This window comes from Syngnathoides biaculeatus, chromosome 2 (assembly GCF_019802595.1).
Source record: "Syngnathoides biaculeatus isolate LvHL_M chromosome 2, ASM1980259v1, whole genome shotgun sequence".
In the NCBI taxonomy this organism is placed as follows: Eukaryota; Metazoa; Chordata; class Actinopteri; order Syngnathiformes; family Syngnathidae; genus Syngnathoides; species Syngnathoides biaculeatus.
The window spans coordinates 16,229,713-16,251,956 of NC_084641.1; the positions used below are offsets into that span (position 1 = coordinate 16,229,713).

General features: G+C 40.3%; 1 protein-coding gene across 2 annotated transcripts in view; it reads left to right on the forward strand.

Annotated features, from left to right (window-relative positions):
- Positions 1-22,002, forward strand: part of hecw2b (HECT, C2 and WW domain containing E3 ubiquitin protein ligase 2b) — a 29,670-nt gene extending 7,668 nt beyond the window's left edge. The window contains exons 9-30 of one of the 2 annotated variants that reach the window (XM_061836912.1): positions 84-207; positions 2,117-2,281; positions 4,264-4,365; positions 4,968-5,118; positions 5,212-5,315; positions 5,410-5,534; positions 8,005-8,190; positions 8,279-8,431; positions 10,085-10,187; positions 10,273-10,369; positions 11,880-11,963; positions 12,032-12,141; positions 13,911-14,031; positions 14,127-14,240; positions 15,345-15,497; positions 16,759-16,857; positions 16,930-17,059; positions 18,309-18,455; positions 18,537-18,651; positions 19,458-19,543; positions 19,649-19,761; positions 21,397-22,002. In XM_061836912.1, the coding sequence (XP_061692896.1) occupies positions 84-207; positions 2,117-2,281; positions 4,264-4,365; positions 4,968-5,118; positions 5,212-5,315; positions 5,410-5,534; positions 8,005-8,190; positions 8,279-8,431; positions 10,085-10,187; positions 10,273-10,369; positions 11,880-11,963; positions 12,032-12,141; positions 13,911-14,031; positions 14,127-14,240; positions 15,345-15,497; positions 16,759-16,857; positions 16,930-17,059; positions 18,309-18,455; positions 18,537-18,651; positions 19,458-19,543; positions 19,649-19,761; positions 21,397-21,508 (2,694 nt within the window). In that variant the 3' untranslated portion in view covers positions 21,509-22,002. Of the gene's footprint in view, positions 1-83; positions 208-2,116; positions 2,282-4,263; positions 4,366-4,967; positions 5,119-5,211; positions 5,316-5,388; positions 5,535-8,004; positions 8,191-8,278; positions 8,432-10,084; positions 10,188-10,272; positions 10,370-11,879; positions 11,964-12,031; positions 12,142-13,910; positions 14,032-14,126; positions 14,241-15,344; positions 15,498-16,758; positions 16,858-16,929; positions 17,060-18,308; positions 18,456-18,536; positions 18,652-19,457; positions 19,544-19,648; positions 19,762-21,396 lie in introns of both variants that reach the window. The other variant, XM_061836921.1, reaches the window with a different exon arrangement.
- Positions 22,003-22,244: the final 242 nt, after the last annotated feature.

Sequence of the window (22,244 nt, forward strand, 5' to 3'; positions counted from 1 at the left end):
ATCGGGAAGATTTGCATGCCTATGAACTGAAACAATGAAGACTTGAACCATGGCCAACATCAACCTCCTGTCTTTTGTTACAGGAGGTGGAGACGAGGGCAGAAGTGGCTCCGAGGGCAGAGGAGGAAGGGGCGGAGTTATCAAGTAGCAACAGCTTGGCGACTACTGCTATGACGACTGGTAGCGAGATTGGGACGCATGATTCAGGTGTGCGGTACTGCTTTCCTACACTGCGTTGTTTGAACGTGCCATTGTCCTCTTCCTGCTTTTGCATATTCTTCAGGTGCCCAATCAAATTTGTTATGTTGAAGCATTTATATGACGTCCCCATGACATACTTCTCCTGTGGAGACAGCAAATAATGTTCACATTGTCTGAGAGACAGCAAAATATTCCCACACTAACGTGTTTTTTCACCAACAAGAAATTTTTTCATTGGCCCTCACATAGTTACAGTACTCTGCCAGAAGAGATGTGACGAGGCGAAAAACAAACTAGCTTTTGAATTCATACGCGACAGCCACACGGAATGAATATCTTTTGCAGAGCTGATCGATGATGTCATTGATTGGTTCGGTGAATTATGACATGACAGCAGTTCAGCATCAAATGCAAACTTTTTTTTTTTGTGAAGTCATTTGCCTGTACTGTACATCAACAAGGTCACCAAGGCCAACCACGCCAGCATGGTAAATTTGGATGGAATATGAACCTTTCAAAAATTTTCCAGCTCTTCTGAAAGTTATTTTTTTTTTATAACTATGTAATGGGCATTTTAGACAATGAAAAAAATAAAACTACAAAAAATAAAATGGTTCTGTACAGTAATATGGGTGCATTTGGCCTAAAAAAATATATATGAATAAAAAAAAAAGAGCTTGAATGTAACAGACAGTCAGCTATATTGGTTGACGCTCCCGCCCCTACTTTTCCATTCTATTTTGGTTCCACTCTACCAACATCATCACCAACATTTAAATATCATGGCATAATAAGGCTAAGTGTTCATCAAAAACAAGATGTATTTAATATTGTTAAAGCCATTCTCACATGACATGTAGTTTGAACATTAACACTCATATTTAAATATAGGAAAATACAAAAACTGTACATAATAAAAAAATTAAAATGTAATGTACATAAAAGGTAACTTACCAAAATTTCCCAATAAAGGTTATGTGTTTTTTTTTTTTTTTCTTTAAGCTGTCCTATTCACCGCCATGGTTTCAGATAATGGTGCATCTGTTTGCCTTTGTGCTGGAATAGTTTTTCTGTGCAATAGGGGAGTTTGAAATACTCCGTTCTTATTTATTTTTTAGTTTTTATTCTGTTTATTGGAAATGCAACTGGGTAGAAAGGGGCATGAGGGGACATACAGAGGGTTAGAGTGGACAATCAATAGTGGTGAGAATCATGGCAGAGCAACAGTGAAGCAGTCTAGCTATTTGAACACAACTATCTGTGGGCAGGTGAATGGACAGTGAGAGTGAAAAGACACCCTGAATTGGTCGCCGGGAAATCGCAGGGTACACATGAACAAACCATTTGCTCTCACATTCACACTTCTGGACAATTTAGAGTCTTCAATTAACCTAAGCCGGATAAAAACCCCACAACCACTGGGTGAAAATGCAAACTCCACACACACAAGGCCGGATTTGAAGGCGGTTCCTCAGAACTGTGAGGCAGATGTGCTAACCAGTCGAGCACCATTCCGCCCTCAGTGCACACCAGTAAACAAAAATGTTACAAAATGTGTGCTTTCTGAAAGATACTGAATATATATTTTTTTGCATCCAGCAGAAAAATAGTCTTCCAATTGTCAAATAAAGGGGCCCATATTTCACAGTAAATACATGTGTGCGTAAATTGAGATAAGACCATTATTATTTCAATATCTGTATTGTGTTGCAATATTTGTGTTTCCTGGTGTGCCATAAGATTTTTCTACAATAAGTCAAATATTTGCCGTGCTTCAATAAATGTTGGGAACACTTAGTCTCATTCTGAGGCATCGATGTGTTCCATTCCTTTAGATCAAGAAGATGGCTAACTGGACTGATTTGGAACTTTGACAAGGATAACTAAGCTGTCCACCGCTCTTTGTCTATTGCAGAGGTTGTCGGTCCAGATTTACAGGGGGAGGAGGAGGGGGATGAGGATGAGCAAGGGGAGGTATGGAAGAGACGCCCAGTACGGGCCACCGAACTCGCAGCCCACGACCAAGTGGCATGCAGGGCCAGAGAGGGACTGAGCATGACGTTATCAGAGAGAGAGTCCGGTGAGCTGACTTGGAAAACAAAGAATGACAACATTAAATGTCTCATTTATTGGATTTGTAAGATAATTTTGGTAGGAAATATCCAAGATGCCCTTTTTCAAGGTAATTGAGGTCGTCTAGAAACGGCAGGCAGATGAAACTGCTTAATATTCCATGTATAAATAAGCTTGACTCCAATTTGATCGCTTTTCTCCCTAATTTGAATAGGAAAACAGCTTTGCTCTGATTGGTAGTAGGCTATATCTTGGAAGCTTTCATCTTAATAGGTGGGTTTTAAGCAGAAGGTCCCAATTAAACTTGATAACTTTTTTTTCCAGTTGTTACATCTGAGTGTTTCAGAGACATGCTTTTAGATCCTTTGATGTTGATGAAAGATACTTTGTCACAAAAGTAATCATGACAGCCGGCAAAATATCACCAAAATCTGACCAGATACAAATAGCTATTTCTTGATGCAGATGCTCCATTGACTGTTCATGCTAACATTGTCCATATGTGCTGATGATGTGATGTAGTCACTACTTTTAGAATATACTTTTCTTGTGAACATAAAAAAAGTCCATAGAAGTGGGTAATCTCCAGAATGATTGCACAACTCCATGCTGCATATGAATTTCTCCCATAATAAATTGAAGCAATTATTCCTCAACACCTCTGAGGTTGGCTTGCGATGCAAAGTACAAGTTTAGCCTTGAATAAGACACAGGTGCATTGTCATTCAGCCATTTTCTAAAATTCAGTTGAGTGGGTGGGTACTAACCATAAGTGGGCAAGTGAGGAATATCTGCAACATTTGCAGAATCGACGTTGTCCCAGATTCTCGCACGACTTGTCACGTTAAACTGTTTTCATTCCTTGAAGTCTTGACACCCTTTGGCACAATGGTCATTGCCCTGGATTATTGCTCTATCAGGCATTTACATAATTGTCACCCAAAAAAAGTGTTCTGTCATTGCCATATTACTGGGAAGCCTTATAGGTCTGATGTCTGAAAAGTATTCTCTGTCATACTCAATTTATATGTCGTACTAGGCCAGCGCCAACTGCCGGAGACTAATTCCCTGTGTGTTGTTGACATACTTGGCCATTAAAGATGATTCTGATTCTGATATTTGAATATCATGCTCCATTTTAAATTTTGATTAAAATTTATCAAAAACCTTTTGGAAATATATCAAACATTTACCAGGAATTAGGGATGAGTCAAGTCAAATTGGATAATCTGGGTCTGTTATCGTCATTGTAATAAATTGTACTTTCGAATGAATGCTGCAACAAGTAATCAGTTAATCGACAACTAATCAATAATCTAATGAACTGACAACCATGCTCATAATTGATTAATTGTTGCGAGACCTTTGTAACTCAAAATTACTCAATTCCTTAGAATTTAATCTTTTCAGTAAATATTCTCCCTGTGGTCCTCTATAAAAACAAACTGATTATCTTTATAATTGAACAAAATAAGACATTTTCAAACATCTGCTTTTATTTTGAAAACAATGATCAACATTTTTGCCTTTTATCTGACATCTTAAGGTCCAAACTACTGACTGAAATATAATCAGTTTGTCTTTTCTGCATTGTGAATTTGAAATAATGCATTTTTTAAATAATAAGATTGAAATGAAAAAAAATCGTATTCATTTAATCAATTGATTTAAAAAAAAAAAAAATCAACTGATTGAGTAGTTATATAAGTAATTGTTAGTCGCAGCCCTACTTGTAATGACACAAAATCAAGACAGTATTAGGTGTTACTTTTTGTCACAATATAAGATGATTGAATTGACGAATGAAGGCCACCGTATGTTGTGGATCAAGAATCTGCTTAAGTGTGGTCTGTTTGCCATTAACCATCTGTGTAGGAATGATGCATGGTTTTAAACTAACTAGAGTGCCTGGACGCACCAATTTTTTGTTTTTAAATGTAATATTGTAAATCCTGATAACAGTTAATTTGTTTGTGTGGTGTCACAAAGGGGCCACAGCTCAGGTCAATGGCCACGTGTCTGTTCAGACGCTGCCGTCTGTACGCCAGGACATCAGTCGCTACCAAAGAGTGGATGAGCCCCTTCCGCCGAGTGAGTGTTCTTCAGTGTTTTCCTCATTTGTTAGGTTGAAAAAATATACAGTGGAACCTCCAAGGTCAAGCCCAGCTGCTTCCAGGATGTTGCTCGACTTCTAACTTGTTTAGCTTCGGAAGCAATTTTTCCCCTCAAGAAATGACGGAAATACTGTAGATAGCAATGCATTGTGACAGACAGACAAAATAATTGGATGGTGTTCCTCTTGACAGCAAAGGAAACAGTTGACCTCTGTATCAACCTGTTGCCATTTATACAACAAATATGCAAAGTACATAATTAATAGTAAGATGATCATCTTCTTTTCGTCTGTGCATGTGTTTTGTAGTGTGAAGGGAGATTTTCCTATGACACAATAAAGGTTGAGGTGCAGTAGTACACACAACATTTTAAGTTACTAGTAACTGTCATCATATGTTAACTTACTAATAACGAAGCCATAATGTGAATGTGATTTCCCTTGCAGATCAACACCCTTCCAATTATATTTTATTGGGTAGCATAAAAGACGGACACTTTTGCATTTGTGATCATTTTATCATCTCAGAAGAAGTACCAAAGCTCCATCAGTCTCCATAGGGCATCTGTTTGTGTATCAGACTGGGAGGCACGGATAGACAGCCACGGGAGGATATTTTACGTGGACCATGTGAACAGAACCACCACCTGGCAAAGACCCACTGCCCCAGCTGCCCAGCAAACACTCCAGAGGTCAAGCTCCATCCAACAGATGGAGCAGCTGAACCGTAGGTAAAGACCACTGATGCCCTGAACGTCAACATCGCATGACTTAGCATTTCTTGTAGAGACTGTGAAAACAGTGATGAACACATTCACCTTTAGGTATCAGAGCATCCGGCGGACGATAACCAATGACAGCAGAGCGGAGGAGGTGCCAGCCACTGAGCAACCAGCAGACGAGAGTGATCTCCACCCTTCCTTTCCAGGTTAATCTAATGATAAGTATTTGTCAAATGTATTTCTCTTGTACAATCAGAACAATACAATAAACAATGCCAGATTGGCTGTCACCTTTTGCAGAGCTGCGTCGAGAAAACAGCACAGCCCAGTCCAGCTCCAGATCACGCCTCTACCTGTTGCTCCAGTCTCCCAGCTCCAGGTTCCTCACCAGCCCTGACTTCTTCACTGTGCTGCATTCTAACCCTGTATGTGCAAACAGATGCTTTTTAAATTTATAGATTTTTTTATTATTGTGCTCCCTCAAGCAGACATTTAACTGAGGTTCTGCTGTATAGTTTCTGTTCCACACCACACAAATGGAACCAAATCACACATATACAGGTAAGTAAGGAGAGATGTCATACCAAAAGTGGAAACAGGCCATCTTTTCAACAGGTTAATTAGTAGAAATATGGGCGGGTTCTCTCGTAAGACTAGGAGCTGATTACAAACCCAATTCCAATGAAGTTGGGACATTGTGTTAAACAAAAACAGAATACAATGATTTCCAAATGTTGTTTGATTTAATACATTACAAAGACAAGATATTTAATCTTCAAACCTATAAACGTTACTGGTTTTAGGAATTTTATGGCTGCAGTACATTCTAAAAAACCTGGGACAGGAGGCAAAAAAGAATGAGAAAGTTGATAAATGCATCCCACAGGTCAACAGGTTAACTGGGAACAGGTTGGTGCCAAGATTGGGTATAAAAGGAGCTTCCCTGAATTGCTCAGTCATTCACAACCAAGCATGTGGTGGGATTCACTTCTTTGTGAACAAGTATGTGAGGAAATAGTGAAACAGTTTAAGGACACTGTTCCTCAATGTTCAATTGCAAGGAATTTAGGCATTTCATTATCTACGGTCCATAAAATCATCAAAAGGTTCAGAGAATCTGGAGAAATCACTGCATGGAAGGGGCAAGCCCCAAATCCAAAATTGAATGCCCTTGACCTTCGATTCCTCAGGCGGCAGTGCATCAAAAACCAACATCAATGTATAAAGGAAATCACTACATGCACTCAGGAACATTTAGAAAGCCAAAATCACTAAATGCACCACATACCTAGTGCAACTTAAAACTCTACTATGCAAAGGAAAAGCCATTTATCAACAACATCCAGAAATGCCTCTAGCTTCTCTGGGCCCGAGGTCATCTAAGATGGAGTGATGCAAAGTGGAAAAGTTTTCTGTAGTCTGATGAGTCCACATTAAATTTTTTGGGAGAAATAGTGGATGCTGTGTCCTCTGGGCCAAAGAGGAAAAGAACCTCCCGGACTGTTATGGACCTAGTGTTCAAAAGCCAGCATCTGTGATGTTATGGGGTAACGTACACATCTCTAAAGGCACCATTCATGCTGAAAGGTGCATACAGGTTTTGGAGAAAAAATGGGCTGCCATGCAAGCAATGTCTTTTTCATGGACGCCCCTGGTTATTTCAGCAAAACCATGCCAAACCACATTCTGGACGTGTTACAACAGTGTGGCTGCGTAGTAAAAGAATGCGGGTACAATACTGGCCTGCCTGAATTCCAAACCGATCTCCCATTGAAAATGTGTGGCAGATTATGAAGCATAGATATGACACCGTAGACCCCAGACTTTTGAACAGCTGAAGCTATACATCATCAGTGGTGAACATGACACTGTCCTAGATTTTTTGGAACATGTTGCTGCCATAAAATTCCAAGTTAATGTTTATTTGCTGAAAACAAAGTTTTCAGTTTGAACATTAAATATCTTGTCTTTGTAGTCTATTACTATAATTTAAGCATGATTTGCAAATCAGTGTATTCGGGTTAGGTAAGCTAGCCCTAACCGTTTTTATTTCTTTAACAACATCCCAACTTCAATGGAATTTGGTTTGTAAAAGATGGCTGAAATATACTTGAATACAAAAGCTAAAATTAATATTTGCCAATTACTATTATACAACAGTACTTATTTTGATAACACAAAAATAGCTACACACACAATGAGTTCCTTTTATTGACTTACATAGTGCTCATACTGAGAAGAAGAAAAAAATGTTGCATGTTGTTGTTTAAGAGCTCGCTTGCATTGATTGATTGGCTGGACTTTGATATAATCAGAAAGTGTTCCCTTGACTTGGCATATGTTGTGATCGCATTAACAACTAAAATGGTAAATTAGCTAATGATGACAACTGAAAAAAATCACTTTAGACGCCAGCTTTTTGCTTTTAGGTTGGCATGAGACACAACGCATGCGCCACAAATTGTTCTTGGAGCTGACTATATCAAACACTTCTCTAAATGAGGCTGTGGCTGGGAAATTTTTCGCCTTTCAGTCATAATGTGAATGCTTTCCAGATCACACTCCTCCACGCCGCTGCTGATTTTTTTTTTTTGCCTTATACGGCTCCAAGATCTCAATCAATCAATATCTCAACCACGGTTGACTTTATCTTTCTCTATTTACATCTTTTTTTCAATAATTTGGCCGCCCTTGAAAAAAGTAACCAGCCCACCTATCGCTGCAGGTATCAGTTTTCAAATATTAGAGAGAGATAAAACATATAAAGTACTGTTGCAAAGTGCAGATATAGAGCCTGAAAGATCGACTGAAATACTTTTGACCACTGCTTAACAACCTCACTTCATTTGGCAATTTCATCTAACTTATTCACCTTCTATTCTACCTTTGTGTCAGAGTGCCTACCGCATGTTCACCACCAACACGTGCTTGAAACACATGATCAGTAAGGTGCGCCGAGACACGCACCACTTTGAGCGCTACCAGCACAACAGGGACCTGGTGGCTTTTCTCAACATGTTTGCCAACAAACAGCTGGAATTGCCTCGAGGCTGGGAGATGAAGCACGACCACACCGGAAAGGTGGGCCCTCTTCACCGCCGTCATCAACACTTGAGTTGTCGCTATTGGGACGTAAAAATTAGATAACCAGAATTGTGTTGTCGAACAGCCTTTCTTTGTGGACCACAATAGTCGAGCGACCACTTTCATCGACCCTCGGCTGCCCCTGCAGAGCTGTCGGCCACCTAGCCTCTTGGCTCACCGCCAACACCTGACCCGCCAACGCAGCCATAGCGCTGGTGAAGTTAGCACACGACGCCTCGTAAGTCCCATAGAACAATTGTTATCACCTTAGGATGCACATATTCCTATTGTTCCAAAGTCGTGACCTGCTTTTACATATTCGTTTAACCTGTATTTTCCAGCTAAGCCAATTTTCATTTGCAAAGCCAATCCGGCGTAGTATATTGTGTGTGTTTAGTAACAGTTAAGAACAATAAAGAAACGTATTTTTCAGAAATGTTCTTTACGACTGGTTAGAGCGTCTGTCTCACAATTCCCAGGACCGGGGTTCAATTCCAGGCCTCCCCTGTATGGAGCTTGCATACTCTCCTGTGTAGGTTTTCACTGGGCACTCCGGTTTCCTGCCACATTTGAAAAACATACATTATTTGGATATTCTAAGTTGCCCCTGGGTGTGATTGTGAGTGAAAGTTGTTGTTTCTATGTACCCTGTGACTGGCTGGCAACCATTTCTTGGTGTATCCCGGCTCCTGCCCGTAGATTGCTGGGATTGGCTCCAGCACTCCGGTGACCCTAGTGAGGATAAGCGTCTCAGATAGTGGCTGGATGGATGGTCTTTGAAAATATGTACTATATGTGTATGTTTAACCATAATGCCTACTTCAAATTAAATTTTATTGCACTTTACATACAATTTGGGTCAATTTTGACCATTTTTTTTAACATTTGAGATCAATATCATAATAGCCTACATGTAATCAGAATCAGCTTTATTGGCCTAGTGTGTAAAAACACAAGGAATTTTTCTCCGGCAGTCGGTGCTGCCCTGGTATGACATTCAGAACAAAGAACTACAATGTTCTTTTCTTCATTCTTTTCACATTGAAATTTGATCATCTTCTTTTTCTTTTGGCTTCTCCCATTAGGGGTCGCCACAGCGTGTCATCTTTTTCCATTTAAACCTATCTCGTGCATCTTCCTCTCTAACCCCAACTGCCCTCATGTCTGCCCTCACAACATCCATCAACCTTTTCTTTGGTCTTCCTCTTGCTCTTTTGCCTGGCAGCTCCATCCTCAGCACCCTTCTACCAATATACTCACTCTCTCGCCTCTGGGCATGTCCAAACCATCGAAGTCTGTTCTCTCTAACCTTGTCTCCAAAACATCCAACTTTGGCTGTCCCTCTAATGAGCTCATTTCTAATCCTATCCAACTTGTTCACTCCAAGCGAGAACCTCAGCATCTTCATTTCTGCTACCTCCAGCTCTCCTTCCTGTTGTTTCTTCAGAGCCACCATCTCTTATCCGTATATCATGGCCGGCCTCACCACTGTTTTATAAACTTTGACCTTCATCCTCGCAAAGTTTATTTTCAATTCACATTGAAATTTGATGAATTTTCTTAAAGTGACCCATAATACACAAACATTAAAATATTTGAAAAAGTCATTTTCTTACAGGTGCTTGAAAAATTTGACACTGAGGCTATTCTGTGTCACATTTTATTTTGTAGGTGAAGAAAAAGTGGATTTTAGATTTACCACTGTGCGTTAAATCAAGGAAAATGGGAGGACTACCACCACCCACTTTTGCACACATTCTCACAAAAACATGCACTCGTTTTTCTTTGAAGGGTCACTGTTGAGTCAAAATTTACACGGAACATACAAATTCTGCATGTTAATGAACAGTATGTAAGAGTTAAAGCCAAGTTGAAACTATCTATTCTGCAGATGAGCGAAGAGTCCCGTCATGCCGGGCCACCTATCTTGCCGAGGCCCGCAAGCACCTTCACATCTGCCAGCAGGGGCCAGAGTGTTGATGTTGTTCCACTAGGTCAGTACGCATGCAAGTGGCATGATTCTCAATGTAAAAATGTGTTTGTATTGACTTGTTTTGTGCATTTTTTGTCCTCTTGTAGCGTACAATGACAAGATTGTGGCTTTTCTACGACAACCCAACATCTTTGAAATTCTACAGGAGAGACAGCCAGATTTCCACCGCAACCATTCACTCAGGTAAACCAACACTCGTCAATGTGAGTGAGGAAGTTTACTGTTTAGGGACCAGTATCGGTCGGTCGATAGGTACGTAGATCCATCTATGGCTTCTGGTAGCCACACAGGGTGGCATTGCTGGGGGATGCTCCCACCATAAAATAAAAATGCTCTGTTAAATGAATTTCTATTTGTCAATTATTTGGTGTTAGTACAGGGAATTTGTCCCTCATTATGGAGCCTTCCTCTCTAGAAGTACTTGGAGTGATACATGGTGACACAGTCTCTCAGTGCACATGTTAGGGTGAATTTATATCTCAGAGCTTACCCTGAACTATAAAGCACACTTTTCAAACCGATACTGGTTGGTGAAATTTTTGCCCCTTCCCGTCCGACCACGTCTAACGCGAGACAATCTTAAGTCTGATAATATTACTCTATAAGATTGTCATTCGGGCTGAGGTGTTGTGAAGAGTGCATTTGTCCCAGTTTTAGAGTCCGAAACAGGTTGGAGCAAAACAATCTTAAATAATGAACGTTTAGTAATTACGACCCAAAGTTTTCGTATGTGCGAGGAAAATCAAATTCTCCCGAGTCACGATGCTGTGAATTTTGACGTGTAATGAGGTATAGGCAATAAAGAAGCACCCTGACTCAACAAAAAGAAATGACCATAAACAAAAACAAGCAATGTATGTCTTACCTGATGTCATCTTTTGGTATAAAAGTCACCTCCCCAGACGGCAAGAAGTATTTTCCAAAGCAAGTACATTTTTGAGAGCATCGCAATTTTATAAGGCTCTCAGGTCCAGCAACCTGCAGAAACCTATCCAGACATGTTTTATCTTCAGTTTTGTGAGATTACGTGTGATCACATGGGAGTTCCAGATCTCCGCTACAACACAATTTCAATGTGTGTGGTCTGCTGTGTTGAGAATCTCAGAGCACACCAAAAACATAACCAAAAATCTTTTCAGAAAAAAATTCTTTTAAGAGTGGTAAAATCTTCAGTGTTTGCCGAGCTCGAGTTTTAGAGTCACATCAAATGCATCAAAGCATGCTTTTATAGATCTTTCTTGATATACTGGGCACTGTCATGCTGTATCAGAAAAAATCTTTCAATCAAAACGTTTGCACCCATGGACACATGCAATTGTCTAAAAAAGTGTTGTCCAAACTTTATTGAGCCATGATACACCTTTTATGTAGAAAAATAAAATAATGCTGCAACACCATCAAACAAAAATGTAATGAAAAGTGGGTAAACCATTTATTTACCTTCTTTGTTCTAGTAAAAAGCATTTAATTGTGTCGCAATATGGTTCTGGCATAATAAGGGGACATTATTTGTAGTCCATGAGTCATTTTCTATACAATTACATAAAATTGGATAATTTTTCATGCTACATTAATGTTCAGTAGCACCGTGTTTGTTAATCACTGGTCTACAATATTTTGTCTGTCGAGATTCAATAGGAAGTGGCAAATATATTTGTTCATGCAGTGGATTTTCATGTCTTCATGACAACAGGGAGAAGGTCCAGCTGATCCGTACAGACGGAGCATCAGGATTGACGCGGCTGTCAGGAGATGCCGACCTTGTTATTTTGCTAAGGTGAGGCCTCATTCCATGTACTCCCTGACTATCTGCTTGTTGTCTTACTATTTTTCTCTTCTCTGCAGTCTATTTGAGGATGAAGTCATGTCCTATGTGCCGCCTCATGCCTTACTACACCCCAGCTACTGCCAGTCACCTCGAGGCTCTCCTGTCTCCTCCCCACAAAACTCACCCGGTAACATCATGTCATGTAAAAAAAAAAAAAAAAAAATATATATATATATATATATATATATATATATATATACATACACACACACACACCACACACACACACACGTCAGCATTTTAGTGCATCAAGTGTTTTACAGAAGTACTACACACAAGACTCCCAGGACTGTTAACACTGCAGAAATGCTATCTCTGTCCAGTCTGGTTTACGAATACTTTGTCAAAAGATGAAAATGAGACAAGAGATCAATATTGGAGAAGACTACGTATGCATGCTTTGAAGTGTAACCAACATGAAAACTAGAGACAATGTCAATATGTGAAAAGCGAGCAGTTGTCAAATGGGGAATCACTCAGTCCCAAGGGACAGATATTTAGCATAGCTTATACAACCTTTTGAAAGAAACCAGTAGTGAAGTAACGGATGTGAAACTGGATGAGCATTAATGTTTTGAGAACCATAAAGCAAAACCTCAACACAATTATGAAAGACTGACCTCCAAAACTATAAGGCATAATGAAAGCTAAGTGGAGGTAATGTCATGGCTTCTTCTGGGATTATCTCCTTAATATTCATTGATTGAACAACAAGAGGGCAGTAGCAACATGAACTCCTTAGTTTATAGAAACATTTTGTCTGTGAAGTTAAATAATAATCCAATCAAACGGACAGGATGCTCACTAACTTAAACAAAAACATGACAGAGTTCATCACGAGCAAGAAGGAGAAAAACATATTCAATCTCCGGATTTAGACCATAGAGGAAATTAATTTTACTTGATAAATTGGTGAGTCAAAGCCTTAATTACGAAAGGCTGGTTCCCGCAAAATGGATCCAAACTTGATTGCGCAGCAATATAGAGGCTGATCTACTAACGTGGCGCAACCAGGATTGTGTCTCTCCAATGTAGTAGATCCTTATGGCTTAATCCAGCACACGCAATGTGATTTATAAAACTTTTGCATCATTTGAACATTGCAGTTTTGGAGTTTCTGAATCATAGGGGCGACTTGGAAGCAGTCACAAGAAGATGTCATGCTATTATTCTAATGACGACGCCTTTCAACTGCATATCCGTGCAACTGAGCCATTTCAGCGCATTGTGGCAATCAGTGCTAACCTCTCTCAGAGCTGTATACGGGCTGGGCTGTCCCAGGTTTTAAATACAATGTCAATGTCACACACAAGTTCACTCAAACCAAGCATGGATTTCATGCTGTGGCTTTCTCAACATTATTGCAACAGTTTAACCTTTTTTGTAACTGAATAATGCTTGTTTTCTTCTTCCATTAACACTTCTAATCCCATCACCGTATACGTCATTTTGCGCTTGTGTTCTCCTGAATTCTCCACGATGAAAACCATCTCATCTTCAGAATTCTAGAATTCAAAATCCTCTTAAATTTATCTGTCTCCACCTTTTTTGCACCTGTTGCCAACAGCACACACGTGTTAGAGTGAATCCGCAATTTACCAAACCTGAACGGTTTATCTTATCTCATATTCACCTATTGAAGTCAAACCCAAATGTTTTTGGAGTACAGAAAAATAATGGAATTAGCATCTTTATTCCAATAATTTTGGTTTGTAGTTTAGCCATTTCAATGTGATGAAGTACGATCAGGGAAGGTGATCTTGTTGCCAAGCCATAGTACAAGATACCTGGTACTACAACCAAATAATTTCCATTTATTAATCTCAGAATGAAAAAGATGGAATGAATAAGCAACTCCCAAGAAGTCACAAAGAAACCTCTTTTCTGTTTTTGTAGGTACTCAGAGAGCTAATGCCAGAGCGCCAGCCCCTTATAAGAGAGACTTTGAAGCCAAATTACGCAACTTCTACAGAAAACTGGAGACCAAAGGTTACGGCCAAGGACCAGGAAAGCTCAAGTGGGTGGTGCGAGTGAGAGAGTGGTTTTTTTTTTTGTGTGTGTGTTCATATTAATGTACATGTTCGTGGTTAACAAGACTTGTATGCACTTCAGGTTGCTCATCCGCCGGGACCACCTGCTGGAAGATGCCTTCAATCAGATTACTTGCTACTCCCGCAAAGATCTGCAGCGCAGCAAGCTGTATGTCAGCTTTGTGGGCGAGGAGGGGTGAGTAAGTAGTAGACGGCGTCAGCAAGCATATTGTAACAAATGCACGTTTCATCCGTTCTTTCTACTTTCAAGTGGCAAAGAATGAAAACCTAAAACCTACCACCCAAAAAAAACATTTTTTTGTAGATTTTTCACATTTCACTTTGTGTTCAGGCTTAAAATACAAATGGAAAAATAAAAATGAACAACAGTACTCTGAATTTATTTTTAATACTTAATTGGTTTTGTTTAGGTAACCCAGATGTTTGATGGTAAAGATTACATTAGCTTGTTGGCCATGACAATTATAGTACTCCAGTCCTTGACCATTATCCATCAGCCATGTTATCCATTCATCCCTTTTGTGTAGTGCTTATCCCCAGTTGGGTCACAGGTTTGCTGGACCCTATCCCAGCTGCCTTTGTGTGAGAGGTGAGGTACACCCTGAACTAGCTGCCAGCCAATCGCAGGGCAAATCAAACCTAATCGCATTTATATTCACAATAATATACAATTTAGTCTTCAATGAACCTACCTTGTGGAAGGAAACCGGAGTACGTAGAGAAAAACCCACGCATGCACGGAGCGAACATCTGAACACTCCACAGGAAGGCCTGAGCCCAGATTTAAAACCATGAACTATTGAGCTAATTTAGATCAACGAAAAACATATTTGTAGCCTTATTGTAATCAACATTTATCACACCTGATGCAGAATCAAATCTAATCACTGCTTGTTTATCCAATAACATTGTTGTACTCATGAACTAGTAGATATTTGTGCATTGATGGTCTTGTAGACCTGGGGCAAATAACTTACAACAACAACAACATTATTTTGAATTGTTCTTTGAACCATTATACAATGATGCATAAGGTACTGTGTGTAAGTTCCAGCCTGTGACCCAACTTCGCATTTTGTAGTTTTGATAGTGAAAAATGTGGCATTTTTTTGTATAACATTTCAAATCAAAATAATTAATCACACATTTTTTCTGTTTTTTTTTAATTACTTAACTGTAATTCCAAAAATGAATGACACAAAAAATATAAAAATAAATCAGTTGGAAGATTTTAAAAGGTTTTTTTTTTTTGTTGTTTTTTTTTTTTTTTTTTTTGCAGGTTGGACTATAGTGGACCTTCCCGAGAATTCTTCTTCCTGGTCTCAAGAGAACTATTCAATCCTTACTATGGTCTCTTTGAATATTCTGCCAACGACACGTACACAGTCCAGATCAGCCCCATGTCAGCCTTTGTGGACAATCACCATGAATGGTGAGATTACACACACTGCCCATCTCTCAGACTGCGAGTATTCCTTCTCTTTACAGAGTAACTTACAGTAGTTGTGAAGCTCTTCTTCGTTTGTGTCTGCATGGCTGTATTGTACTGACTTCTGATAGCCAAGACAAATTTTGTAATTGGACATTGTCAGACTACTCCCAGAAAATCAGACAGTGGTAACACTACACATTTATTCTGTTTACCCCATCTTTTATGGCTTTATCTTGTCAAAGCAAAAACTGTTGGAGAGGCAGAACCAGAAAATGTGCCACCAATCAACTTGATTGGATATACCTGTTACCATGGCAAAGATAACACTGGATCGCAGCGATGTATTGTTTTGTGTTAGGGGAAAATTAACAAAAACTGGAAAAGCGTGGTCGCAACTGCAAAGCAGGAGGCTGGCCATTAAAGAAGAGTTTGTGGAATTTTATACTTCATACTTTTAATACAATACAACTTGCAAGCAGGTAAGATAATCTTATATAACTGAGCAAGCCCCAAGTTTCTACTTAAACAATTCGGTGTTCTGTCGAATCATGCTCTAAACCAGGGGTGCTCAATGTGTCGATCGATCTCGAGGCATCTGCTCGCGTGACTGCGTGCCAAAAAAAAAAAAGACGTCATGCAATGTTCCCTCTAAACAGCGCCCCTGCACAAATGAGCACCACTGATGTGGTCTCTGCGAACAGATATTCTGCATTGCGCGCAAACAAAAGTTGAAAGTATAAAGTATAATTGAAAGTATAACATACAATTATTCAGTTTGTGGCATTTTGCAATGTAATTCAACGAATGAGGGATGACTGGTTGCTACATCCAATGGCACAATTCACATATCTACTGTAAAAAATGAGAAGTAGAAGTCACTGGGTTCTTTTAGGCGATGTTTAATAAACATTTCGGCACCACACGGAACTTTCTGTGACAACGACCTGCTCCTCTGCCACACACTCTCCTGACTAGTTTTACCATGCACTGTCCCCCTCTGCTCTTAAAGGGCTACACTCATAATTACAAATGTTACGGTACTTATACTGAAATAATAGTAACAAAAGCACTAATGAAAAAACTGTGCATAATAGTACCATAGCTTACAATATATTAAAGTATACCTTTGGGAAGAAAACATCATTACGATTTTCATCAGCTACTACGTTTATTATGCTACTGTGTTCTCATGTTGGTCATGACGTTGGTCTTTCTTTACATCAAACAAATTAAGCCATTAATGTATTCCCTTGCCTTTCAGGTTTCGCTTCAGTGGTCGGATCCTGGGCTTGGCTCTGATCCACCAGTATCTTCTGGATGCCTTCTTTACCAGACCTTTCTATAAAGGATTACTGCGCATGTATGTATGCAGGGATCACGCAAGCACGCAACTTAACATCCCTGCACCAATGACTTGTTTTGTTGTGCGTAGTCCATGTGATCTAACCGACCTGGAGTATCTGGATGAGGAGTTTCATCAGTCCCTTCAGTGGATGAAGGACAACGACATTGAGGACATGCTGGACCTCACCTTCACTGTCAACGAAGAAGTCTTTGGACAGGTCAAAATCCAAGTTTGTCCTTGAAAAGCACAAAACAATAATTCTGGCAGACTGTTTCACAGACAAGGGTTGTAAAACTGAAACGATGCCTCACCGTGAGTGTGTTCTGACTTTAGGAGGAGCTGGAGGACCTGAGCGCCCGTGAAGGTTTATAGGGGAAAAGCAACTTTGTAAGATAAGAGAGTTCCAGGCTATTCATTCAATTAATTGTGCTGCTGCTTCTGGTGTGCCTGCCCAGGCCACTGTCGGGCAGTATACATATCATCCAGACAAAAAAGACAGAAAGCGTCAACACTTAGCATGATGGAATAACATGAGTCGGTTTTGCAGAGGATAAAGAATACGGTATATGCCTGTGAGCATTGTCTGTTCACATATGATGAACCACCATTTGTGTTCAAATGTGTTAGCATAAAGCTAAGCTAGCATTCTTAAGGCTAAGGCTTGTTTGGTTGTCTGAAATGCTTAATTGTTTTTGTTGAATGTTTAGTGTGACAATAATTGTCAATTGGGAGTGGCATGAAACTACAACTCTTTTTTTGTGAAGAGTTGTACAGTCTTTGTCAAACTGTTGCTAGTTGTGAAAGGAGTTGTCACTACCACAATACAGCAGCCGTATACCAAGTTTGCACTCGGAAATCTAAGCAAAAGCTCGGAAGTAAGGGGCCGCCGCATATTAAATGTGTTGTCATTTTCTGAGCCACTTATCCTCACAAGGGTCACGGAAGTGCTGGAGCTTATCCCAGCTATCTTCGGGCAGGATGTGGGATACACCCTGAACTGGTTGCCAGCCAATCGCAAGGCATATGGAGACAGACAACAGTCGCACTCACATTCACACTTAAGGTCAATTTAGAGTGGGATGTGGGAAGAAACCGGAGTGCCCGGAGAAAACCCACGCTGGCACAGGGAATACATGCAAACTCCACACAGGCGGGGATGGGATCTGAACCCTGGTCCTCAGAACTTGACATTTTCGTGTCGCTTTGAAGCATTTTAAGTGACATCGTTTTTTTTCGACTGACACATTAGTACAAGTACAGTACCACAAGTACAGTGGTAAAGAAGACGAAAATCATCTTGCAGAGCCATTTACCCTATTTTCTCAATCTTTTGTGAGTTTTTTTCTGACATTGGAGATCGTTCCATCTGCTGTGTCTTGAATATATCTGTGACATCATGATGAAAAGGTCTATTTGTGTATGTTAAAAGAACGGTCATGTGAGCAAGCTGCCGTGTGTCACTGCAGATAACAGAGCGGGAGCTAAAGGCTGGTGGAGCCAACATCCCCGTGACCGAGAAAAACAAGAAGGAGTACATCGAACGGATGGTAAAGTGGAGGATCGAGCGTGGCGTTGTGCAGCAGACGGAAAGCCTGGTCAGAGGCTTTTATGAGGTCAGAGGACGTTCATTTAAATGAAACCTTCATGTGCTCATGCACAACTAAGTCCCATTTTGCATTTTGGTGCATGAACAGGTGGTGGATGCACGGTCTGTGTCAGTGTTTGATGCCAGGGAGCTGGAGCTGGTGATGGCAGGCACAGCCGAGATCGACTTGTCCGACTGGAGGAACAATACGGAGTATAGAGGAGGTGGGCGTGGCCAGCGAAACAATGACACGTTGCTATATTAGGAGCGTGTAAAGATCACGGAGCCATAGCAAGAGTCAAGATTATTTTTGACGAGTCCTGCTGTAATTGACGTAATTTTATAAAGATTGTTGCTGTCGTGCAGAAACTCGATATGCCTAAACGTGGTCCGTATTTTTTTGTTGTTGCACAAATCAATACTATATATGTCTTTGCCCACTCCATGTTTTTTTGTAGATAGTAACAAGTGGCAATAATTTTAGCGAGATTTCAGTAAGCCTGATTAGTTCAAAATGGATTGCTCTAATGCTACAGTGCAGAAAGAATGTTCACAGTGAATGGTTGGTGATTTTGCATACAGAACGACCAAACAACATTCAAACTCATGTTGAATCGGAGCCCTCACACATCTGCCACCATTTCAGATGTACCCCACAAAAACATGCATTGGGCCTTACAGAAACATTATTTATTCAGTGAACTGACTTAATATGAATGTGTGTGTGTGTGTGGTGTGTGTGTGTGTGTGTGGTGTGTGTGTGTGTGTGCGTGTGCGTGTGCGTGTGCGTGTACAGATGTAACTACAATGTTAACAACTGAGCCCTGCTGCAAATAGCCCAAATCAGTGACTAATTGAGAAGTTTAGAATTGCTTATAAATGTCTTAAGTTGGTGGCAAAGCACTACATTTGCCTAAATGGAACTCCTTAACTCACTTCAGAATAGTGCCTTAGCCCCAAGATGCCACAAGTAAGGACCAGGTGGAGTAAACTATCATGCTTTTAACATCTGTTCTGGAACGGCTTTTAGGATACCATGACAACCACATAGTAATCCGTTGGTTCTGGGCCGCAGTCGAGAGATTTAACAATGAGCAAAGACTTCGGCTCCTGCAGGTAAGAATGAACATCGTCAGAACTGCGAAATGGCGAAAGGGTGACATTCACTTAACAAAGCCTCCCTTTTTTTTGTTTTGCTTTTTTACTTCCTCTTAATTGAAGTTTGTGACTGGGACATCCAGTATTCCCTACGAGGGCTTTGCTTCTCTCCGAGGAAGCAACGGACCTCGCCGATTCTGTGTGGAAAAGTGGGGCAAGTCAACGTCTCTTCCCAGGTATGGAGAAACCAGATGTGTCCAAAAATGTGCAGGTTCATATCTTTTCCTTAAATACATTTTAATATTGGTCTATCTCATCTGTTTAAATTTTGAAAATAGCTTGAAATGAAATCTAAAGATTTTTTGGCCACTTGACCTGTCTGAAAAGTGTCATAAAACTCCTCACACAGCAGGAGCCGTGTGGCATTATGTTTTTTCAAGATTGAAAGTTTTATTTTTTTTGAGAAATGGGTAAAAACTGTTAGCTACATTTGAGTAAGCTTGTTTTGTTGAGAATTGAGAGTTGTGACGTCTTAGCAGAAAAGGAAATGGTCAGCCACAAAAAACAGGTTTGCGTGCAGATTTACTGTGAAGAAAATAAGTATTTGAACACCCTGCTATATTGCAAGTTCTCCCACTTAGAAATCATGGAGGGGTCTGAAATTTTCATCGTAGGTGCATGTCCACTCTGAGAGAGATCATCTAAAAAAAAAATCCCGAAATCACAATGTATGATTATTTTTAACGACTTGTTTGTGTGATACAGGTTCAAATAAGTATTTGAACACTAGAGAAAACCAATGTTAATATTCGATACAGTAGCCTTTGTTTGCAATTGCAGAGATCAAATGTTTCCTGTAGTTGTTCACCAGGTTTGCACACACTGCAGGAGATCAGACAGGTTTCTGGGCTGTCACTGAGAAACATGGACTTTCAGCTCCCTCCAAAGATTTTCTATTGGGTTTAAGTCTGGAGAATGGCTAGGGCACCCCAGAACCTTGATATGCTTCTTACGGAGCCACTCCTTGATTTTCCTGGCTGTGTGCTTCGGGTCATTGTCACGTTGAAAGACCCAGCCACGACCCATCTTCAATGCTCTGACTGAGGGAAAGAGGTTGTTCCCCAAAATCTCACAATATATGACCACGGTCATATATTCTTCTTAATACTGTGCAGTCGTCCTGTCCCATGCGCATGATGCTACCCCCCATGCGCAGAAAAATCACTCCCAAAGCATGATGCTACACCCCATGCTTCACATTAGGGATGGTGTTCTTTGGATGGAACTCATCATTCGTCGTTCTCCAAACACGGTTGGTGGAATCAGGACCAAAATTAAATTTTGGTCTCAACAGGTGTCTTTCTGCAGCTAACGACCTCACACAGGTGCATCTGATTCAGGATAATACATGGCGTGGAGGTGGACTTATAAAGGCAGTCTTTGAGGGTCAGAATTCTAGCTGATAGACAGGTGTTCAAATACTTATTTGCAGCTGTATCACACAAATAGATCGTTAAAAAATTATACATTGTGAATTCTGGATGTTTCTATTAAGATTATCTCTCTCACAGTGGGCATGCACTTACAATAAGAATTTCAGACCCCTCCATGATTTCTAAGTGGGAGAACTTGCAACATAGCAGGGTGTTCAAATACTTATTTTCTCCACTCTATATTCAGCGACTACTGTTCACTCAGCTCACCGTTTTCTTTATTGCACTGCTCATAACCAACCACTGTGTTTTGTCAAGTATAATTTTTTTTTGTCTGGTCAGGGGAGCCGGGGCTGGCATTGGTTAAAGTCCAAATTGTACTAAATCAGAGGTGTCTGTTGTCAAAGTCTTACAAGTGTCCATGCGGCCTCCCTTTAGAGCTCACACCTGTTTCAACCGGCTGGACCTGCCTCCTTACCCGTCCTTCTCAGTGCTGTACGAGAAGATGCAAACCGCCGTAGAGGAAACCAGCACTTTCGGACTGGAGTGAGACTCTTTTTGACAGTCCAGAAGCCTGAAAGAATTTTTCCCCTCCAAAGCAGTTCGCATGAGCGGATGAGTGGACTTTGGAAGCAGGGAGCCTGCACTCTTAATTTTGGGATGCGGACGTCGACGTCGGAACACACTCAGAATGAAGAACCACAGCGCCTTGCGGACCACAATCAGGGAATGTTAGTAGACCTTTGGAGCAAAAAGGTCCAAAGTAAGCATGGAGGATATGAAACTCTGAACTTCTGAAACATGCAAGAAGAATCCATTTGCAATGGTTGTCATGGAGATCGGTCCTCTATGTGCTGATAAAGGTCCTGGACTCATGCCACATGATGTTCTTATTTGAATGTAATGATTTTAACCATTAGTATTTGTATGTGTTGTGAATTGTGTGGTTTTATCAAATCTCTGCTTAATTTAACATTAGACGTGACAGTCTCACGGTTTCAAATTGTCAACAGATATTTTTCAATCCATTAAGGATGACTGAGGAATCATCAGTATTCGGTCGTTGCAATAGACCATCATTTAGGATTGTTTTGAGAACGTCAAAATATTACCTGTATGTTTTCTTAATTGGTTTATCCTATCTGAAAAATGAAGTCAGGCTACATTTCTGTCGCGGCGCATCGATCAAGCCGATTCAACGCTTCGTCTTTGCACCTTCTGAGATCTGACTACGCACTAACGTTTTTCCACTTTGCATGCCTTTTCTTCCTCAAAAGACGCTTGAC